Here is an 8,326-nt window from a genome sequence, read left to right on the forward strand (position 1 = left end):
AAGACAACACTCGTTATCAGTACATATGGATTACTGCACTTATCCTCACAGGGTCGTGTCTGTTGATTTGGTCAACATATCACTTTCGTTTCTAGACTACATGTGGCATATGGTTGTGTGTGTGTGTCACTTGTGTGTTTTCTGAGCAGGGGTGGGTACGCCTGTTGGCAGTTGCCTGAACAAGTCCTTTTGGTATTCAGTTTGAATTATTTATGACTACGTGTGCTAACCATTGTACTCTCTCACATATCATACTGTATATCATATAACAATCACACACACCTATAGATGTTTGCCAAGGAAAGAGTTGGATAAGTTTGACCTTTCACCTAATTTCTCTCTCTCTCTCTCAGCCTCCCTCTCTAACCCTCCCTCTCTGTACTCTCTGGCCACCTGTTTGTGTCAAATGTCGAACATATGCACACAGCATACCGATTTCGCCACACACGTGTCAGTTTAGGCACAGAGATAATTTGGTGAGGGGGAGTTGTGAGTGAGGGAGTGAGAGAGGGGGAGAGATGAATAGGGTGAGGGAGGGGTGAAGGGTGAGAGGGGGGAGAGTGGGGAGTGGTGAGAGAGGGGGAGGGGAGGGGGAGACCGGGTGAGAATGATTTAACATTCTTACCAGGGTAAGGGTCAATTCCATTTCAATTTAGTTAGTTCAAGGCATCCTCATCAAAAACACACAGCGCATTCAGAAAGTATTCAGACCCCTTCCCTTTTTTGCACATTTTCTTACATTACAGCCGTATTCTAAAATTGATTAAATCGTTTTTTCCCGTCATCAATCCACACACAGTACCCCATAATGACAAAGCAAAAACAGGTTTTTAGAATTTATTTAAAAAACAACAACTGAAATATCACATTTATATAAGTATTAAGACCCTTTACTCAGTACTTCGTTGAAACACCTTTGGCAGCAATTACAGCCACAAGTCTTCTTGGGTATGATGCTACAAGCTTGGCAAAACCTGTATTTGGGGAGTTTCTCCCATTCTTCTCTGCAGATCCTCTCAAGCTTTGTGAGGTTGGATGGGAAGTGTCGCTGCACAGCTATTTTCAGTCTCTCCAGAGATGTTCGATCAGTCTTGGTTTCATCAGACCAGAGAATCTAGTTTCTCATGGTCTGGGCCAATTGTGTGCCGTCCTATGGGACTCCCGGTCACAACTGGTTGTGACACAGCCTGGGATCGAACCCGGGTCTCTAATGACTCCTCAAGCATTGCAGTGTAGTGCCTTAGACCGCTGCGCCAATCAGGAGGCCCCAACAAGGCATTTCAAAAAAACAGTTTTTGCTTTGTATTCATTGGGTATTATGTGTAGATTGATGAGGAAATTATTTAATCAATTTTAGAATAAGGCTGTAACGTAACAAAATGTGAAAAAAGTCAAGGGGTCTGAATAGTTTCCGAAGGAACTGTATAGATTTTTTCAATTTTAGAATTGGAATTTAAATTCAGTTCTTCAATAAAAAAAATAAAAAAAGGAATCTCCTGAATTGAAATGGAACTGACTGGATTGGTATGAACTTTTTGGTTTTTCAGAGCGAGCCTCTGTGAGTGTGTTCGTCTGTCCATTTGTCTGTCCCTTACAGAACCAGTGGAGTTGGTTGTCTCATTATTGGCTAAAGACAATATTTCACAAGACACATAGACAGTCTGAGAGACTTGTGTGTGCGTGCGCGTGCGTGTGTAAGAAAGAGAGAAACGACAAGCCATGGTTCTACAAGAGCAAGAACAGGGACCTCTATAGCGAGGCCAAGAAAAAGCTACACTCAGGATTAAGGCAGCATTTTACATTTACCAGACACTGTTTTCAAGAGTGACTTATAGGAGCAATTAGGGTTAAGTGCCTTGGTCAAGGGCACATCAACAGATTTTTCACCTATTCATGGTTAAAACCAGCAACTTATTCTGTTACTGGCCCAACACCAGCAGTAGGGGAGAGGGGGGCAAGTTGCGACATTTTTACAATCAGCATCACTCCGTCAAGGGAAATATAGTATTATGTCTAACAAATATACTGTATCTACATATATTTCAGTATGTTGTGTATCCCTGGAAATAATCAAAATTCCTGTAAACATCACAGTTTCTAAAACATCCCACTTAGCACAAAATTCAAAGTCTATTTCACATTGAAATGAAGTGGAACCAATGTTGAATCAGCCAGTGTGTGACCAGTGGGATGTTGATGTTGTGGTAAGTAAAGCCGCTACATATGTCTGTACTGAATGGGATAATACCTTTTTAGATTTCCCAAACACAATATAAACACAATCGGAATCACTTTTTTGCACAATAAACAAATTCATATAATTGAATAGTTAGCTCGCATCACAGAGCCAAAAAGTAACAAGACACTTTGTATTAAGAAAAAAGAAAAAAAGGAAGTGACTCCACTCAAACCAAAAGCCTCCTGGGTAGCAGACAACCCCTCACTGCTGAATAAACTAAACCAGTTTGACTCACAAAGGCCCATAAATCACCAGGATCTACCCCCCTTGCCACATCCACTCTCAGCCATCTACCTCCCACCCCTCCCCATTCCTCTCCAGGCTGCTATATCCTCTACCCCTCTGCCATCCCAGGAACCCCCACCTCTCTGCATTTAGATATATTTAAACTGATACTGTACATTTGTACATCCACTGTCTATCAACTGTAATCCACTGTATATCCTTACAGAGTCATTAACATTACAGAGTTAGGCAGGTAAGTCCTGACTCCTGGTCAGTGTGTCACTCTGTTGCTGGTAACCACACACATACACCCGTGTGCACGCACACATACACACTCTTTCTCTATCGTTGTCTCTTTATCTGTTGAGTGAATAATTAGAGTGAGGTCGTTGGTCAGATGGGGGAGAGAGAAAGAGGTAGAAAACAGGAGAGAAATAGAAAGAGAGAAAATGTCCATGTCGTTCCCCCTGACCTTCACACCAAATCAATCATCAACCCCTCCCTCTCTAGCTTCCTCCCTCTTTCCCCCTCCCTCTCTGGCTTCCTCCCTCTTTCCCCCTCCCTCTCTCGCTTCCTCCCTCTTTCCACCTCCCTCTCTCGCTTCCTCCCTCTTTCCCCCCTCCCTCTCTGTCCTCCTCCCTCTTTCCCCCCTCCCTCTCTGGCTTCCTCCCTCTTTCCCCCCTGCCTCTCTGTCCTCCTCCCTCTTTCCCCCTCCCTCTCTGGCTTCCTCCCTCTTTCCCCCTCCCTCTCTGGCTTCCTCCCTCTTTCCACCTCCCTCTCTGGCTTCCTCCCTCTTTCCCCCTCCCTCTCTGGCTTCCTCCCTCTTTCCACCTCCCTCTCTGGCTTCCTCCCTCTTTCCACCTCCCTCTCTGGCTTCCTCCCTCTTTCCCCCTCCCTCTCTGGCTTCCTCCCTCTTTCCACCTCCCTCTCTGGCTTCCTCCCTCTTTCCCCCTCCCTCTCTGGCTTCCTCCCTCTTTTCACCTCCCTCTCTGGCTTCCTCCCTCTTTCCACCTCCCTCTCTGGCTTCCTCCCTCTTTCCCCCTCCCTCTCTGGCTTCCTCCCTCTTTCCACCTCCCTCTCTGGCTTCCTCCCTCTTTCCACCTCCCTCTCTGGCTTCCTCCCTCTTTCCCCCTCCCTCTCTGGCTTCCTCTCTCTTTCCCCCTGACTCTCTGGCTTCCTCCCTCTTTCCCCTTTGACTGTCTTTTATTCTTCCTGCTGGACACCTTCATTTTCCGTCCGTCCGTCCGTCCGTCCGTCTGTCTGTCTGTGTCTTTGTCTCCTCTCACCTCCCCTCCCTCCCCCTTCCCTCCTCTCCCCGCTCAGAGTGATGACATCACGAACAGCCGGTATAAAACCGACCAGTAGGATTGCAGCATAGCAGTCTCTCTGTCCCTCTCTCTCACTCACTCACTCTCTCATTCTGTTTCTGCTCTCTCACTCCCTCTCTCATTCCTCCACACCACTGCTAACAACATGGCTGAGGCATTCACAGGCACATGGAACCTGAAGGACAGCAAGAACTTTGACGAATACATGAAGGCTCTGGGTGAGCAGCGTGTGCGTTTGTAGTGTAACGGTAATGGTAAAGGATGGGGTGTGCCTCCCTGTGGGTGCATGTGTGCACTTGTGAGAAGGGTGTGAGTGTTCATGAGTACTTAAAGGTGTGTGCTTGTGTGCACCCACATGTGTGTGTTTTGTACTGATGTGTGTTTGTGAACATGAGTGTGTGACACACATGAGCTCACAAATACACATATACGCCCAAAACTACACACACATACAGGTGTGTGTATCTGTGTGCGCCCTCATATATGTGTGTGGCAGTGGAGGCTGCTAAGGGGAGGATGGCTCATAATAATTGCCGGAATGGTGTGGAATCAAACACATGGTTTCCACATGGGTTGATTCCATTCCATTACAGCCATTATTATGAACAGTCCTCCCCTCAGCAGCCTCCACTGGTGTGTGAGCGCTGCATGTGTGTGTGTGTGTGTGTGTGTGTATGTGTGTGTGTGTGTGTGTGTATGTGTGTGTGTGTGTATGTGTATGTGTATGTGTATGTGTATGTGTGTGTGTGTGTGTGTGTGTGTGTGTGTGTGTGTGTGTGTGTGTGTGTGTGTGTGTGTGTGTGTGTGTGTGTGTGTGTGTAAGTAGCAGAGCATGCGTGTTTAAATGGATAATGCAGCCGTTAATGCTAAGCATGGGAGAACAGGGTGTGTGTTGGACACACACAAATAGAGAACGAAGAGGGAAAGGGACAGAAGGAGAGAGGGATATCAGGAGGGAGAGAGAGGGATATCAGGAGGGAGAGAGTGAGGGAGAGAGAGGGATATCAGGAGGGAGAGAGTGAGGGAGAGAGAGGGATATCAGGAGGGAGAGAGTGAGGGAGAGAGAGGGATATCAGGAGGGAGAGAGTGAGGGAGAGAGAGGGATATCAGGAGGGAGAGAGTGAGGGAGAGAGAGGGATATCAGGAGGGAGAGAGTGAGGGAGAGAGAGGGATATCAGGAGGGAGAGAGTGAGGGAGAGGGATATCAGGAGGGAGAGAGAGGGATATCAGGAGGGAGAGAGAGGGATATCAGGAGGGAGAGAGTGAGGGAGAGATTTAATTCAATTTAATTCAAAGGGCTTTATGGACATTGGAAACATGTTTACATTGCCAAAGCAAGTGAAATAGATAATAAACAAAAGTTAAATAAACTAAAAATGAAACAGTAAAGACTACATTTAAAAAAAAAACTTTATTTAACTAGGCAAGTCAGTTAAGAACAAATTCTTATTTTCAATGACAGCCTAAGAACAGTGGGTTAACTGCCTGTTCAGGGGAAGAACGACAGATTTGTACCTTGTCAGCTCGGGGATTTGAACTTGCAACCTTTCGGTTACTAGTCCAACGCTCTAACCACTAGGCTACCCTGCCGCCTAACATTCAAAAAAGTTCCAAAGGAATAAATATTTCAAATGTCATATTATGTATATATACAGTGTTGTAACGCTGTGCAAATAGTTCAATCAAAAGGGAAAATAAATAAACATAAATATAGGTATATGTATTTACAATGGTGTTTGTTCTTCACTGGTTGCCCTTTTCTTGTGGTAACAGGTCACAAACCTTGCTGCCGTCTCTCTCGCTCTCTCCGTTTGAATGGGGGAGGGGGGGAAATGCCCCTACTGTGAGAAACTCGTTGTAGTCTGAGCTGTGTACACACACACACATAGGGGGTGAAATTCTCTGAAAGAGTGGTCCTTCTTTGAGGCTAGGTTGTGAGGAGGGGTTCAATATTAACATAGTGTGTGTGTGTGACCCGTTCGTTGACCCCTGGGGTTATTAGCTTCGACCCCTCTGCTCTTGTCACCATAGTATTGACCCCCAACCAACTCTCCGGATCACTCAGGCAGGTGCCACAAACTAGCTGTTTGTTGTATGGATTGTGTGACTGTGTCTCTATTTGCCTTGGGAGATCAACTCAGCTGCTACAGAAACATTACTTTAGTTCAGGGGAGGAGGAAAGTACTCTAGAACAGATCACACACAGCTGGGTCTGATGACTTTTGCTGAATGTTTAAAGAACACAGGAAATAGAGATAAGAGTGGGAATTAGATTCCATTAGATCAGTCCAATCAGCAGTCAGTTTCCACAAACAGAACAGATCAATAAGTGATGCAGTGCACTGTCTGGTGTAAAGACTTCCCTTAGTATGTACCTTTTTATTTTGGACCTATAGTCACACTATAGTCACAAGGAGTTTTTATGGGCTTGAAAAGTCAGTCAGTCACACATAATTAACCCCAAAAGAGCTTTCGTGCATGGGTGCGTGCATGGCCTTTTTCTTCAGAAAGGAATATCTACAGTAAGGGTGGGGCTGTATTGGCAGCAGCAGCAGCAGTCTTTCTAATCAAGATGTGATATGAGATAGTAGGCTATAATGTCCTTATCTAGATGAAGTGTTAACTTGTGATGTGTTTTTGATTGACAGGTGTGGGCTTTGCAACACGCCAGGTTGGCGGTATGACCAAGCCCACCACCATCATCGAGGTAGCTGGAGACACAGTCACTCTGAAGACACAGAGCACCTTCAAGAACACCGAGATCTCCTTCAAACTAGGAGCGGAGTTCGACGAGACCACCGCCGACGATAGGAAAGTCAAGGTAAGAGGTCAGGGTTAAGAGTGCTGATATAGGATCAGTTTAGCCTTTTAGATCATAATTAGTAAGACTATATGGACAGGATGGACCTGATCCTAGATCAGGATGCTGAGACACTGATTTAAGTCCTAGATGTCTAGCTGATGATCAGTCATACTTTATGGTGTGTGTTTTAACTATGTTTTTAATGATAACACTTTACAGTCATTTTCATGGCTAACACACTACACTTTACAGCTATAATGCATTATGATGCCGCTATCATACATTGTAAGAGTTGTCATGAGTGTGTATCCTTATAATGGGGTGAGAGGTCAGGGACTAGAGGTTATGTATGCTGGATTACAGGTAATGGTTGTATCCGCCATGACATGCAGGTTTCAGTAGAAGAGCAAATGATTTCAAACAGACAAACAGAGCCAGAGGCCTTGAAATGTTGGGTGGGTTGAGGAGTCAAAATGTAAGAGGTCAAGGATGATGAGTTGTAGCTTTGTGACCGGAGACAGCTGCTACATGAATCAGAGAGAGAGAGAGAGAGAGAGAGAGAGAGAGGCTACTAAGCATGATCTGAGTGAAAAAGAGAACAGACACACACACACAATGTCTTATTGTTGAGGAATAGTTACTTTTGTTTGTGTGTGTGTCTAGTAACCTCAAGTCAACTCTCGATAGGTGGCCACACATGTCACATAGTGCAGGCTAACTTTGTTGAAAGTGCAGTCATATCCATTCTTAATCTGCAATTACACACATTCACCACAGTCTCAAACTCATTTAATTAGTAGTAGATTGTATCTTCTTATCACCTCTCTCCAGTTTTCCCCAGTCAATAGTGTGTGACGTGTGTGTTCATAACATATCTCTCGCTCTCTCTAGTCCCTAATAACGATAGACGGTGGTAAGATGGTTCACGTGCAGAAGTGGGACGGCAAGGAGACCACTCTGGTCCGTGAAGTCAGCGGCAACGCCCTCGAACTGGTCAGTACTGAGTGTGTTTTTGTGTACATTTATGGAGCGTCTGCATATACATACACACACTGTATATATGTATATAAAAAAAATCTCTATATAAATCTGTGTATATTGTATATCCTCTCCTCTCTTCTCCATAGACTCTGACTCTGGGTGACGTCGTCTCCACACGCTCCTACGTCAAGGCCGAGTGACAACATTCCCCAAAAAACTGCACTACCCTTTGCCACACCTGCCCCCAAAAACAACCCTACCCGACCCCCACCGCAACGACCTCTAACCCATCTGACCGAACCCCTGACTCCCCCTGCTGTCCCGTCCTTCTCTTTGTAGTGTTTCTCTTCTGTATGAAACACTGAATAAATTCCACTTATGTTTTTTTTTCTCTAAAACCGTCCCGAGTGCTTCTCTGTCAATCACACTCACCATGACAACAGTCACAGTATATAAACCATTGTGTATAGATAAGTCATTGGTTATAACACTGGGTACTGCACCTACACACTAGTTTCATGAAAGCACAGGAATTTTTCCACTGGCCTGGAGGAAAGTCAACTCATCTACCAACGTTGTGTGGCAAACATTTTGTGCCAAATGGCTCATCACATCTTACAGTAGTAGGACCCATCAGGGTGAGGCATGGCAGCCATTTTGTGCCAAGCTGAGATCAGAGGCTGCTGTGTGGAAACAGCATATGGCTCCTCAGACAGATCAAGGCAGTCTGTGTGTTGCCACAACACCAAG

General features: G+C 45.3%; 1 protein-coding gene across 1 annotated transcript; it reads left to right on the forward strand.

Annotated features, from left to right (window-relative positions):
• The first annotated feature begins 3,505 nt into the window (after nucleotides 1–3,505).
• fabp3 (fatty acid binding protein 3, muscle and heart) lies at nucleotides 3,506–7,974 on the forward strand. The gene is made up of 4 exons (XM_020505235.2): nucleotides 3,506–4,010; nucleotides 6,441–6,613; nucleotides 7,487–7,588; nucleotides 7,723–7,974. The coding sequence occupies exons 1-4, from the start codon at nucleotides 3,938–3,940 to the stop codon at nucleotides 7,774–7,776; spliced, it is 402 nt and encodes a 133-aa protein (XP_020360824.2). The 5' UTR covers nucleotides 3,506–3,937; the 3' UTR covers nucleotides 7,777–7,974.
• The last annotated feature ends 352 nt before the right edge of the window (nucleotides 7,975–8,326 follow it).

This window comes from Oncorhynchus kisutch, linkage group LG17 (assembly GCF_002021735.2).
Source record: "Oncorhynchus kisutch isolate 150728-3 linkage group LG17, Okis_V2, whole genome shotgun sequence".
Classification (NCBI taxonomy): domain Eukaryota; kingdom Metazoa; phylum Chordata; class Actinopteri; order Salmoniformes; family Salmonidae; genus Oncorhynchus; species Oncorhynchus kisutch.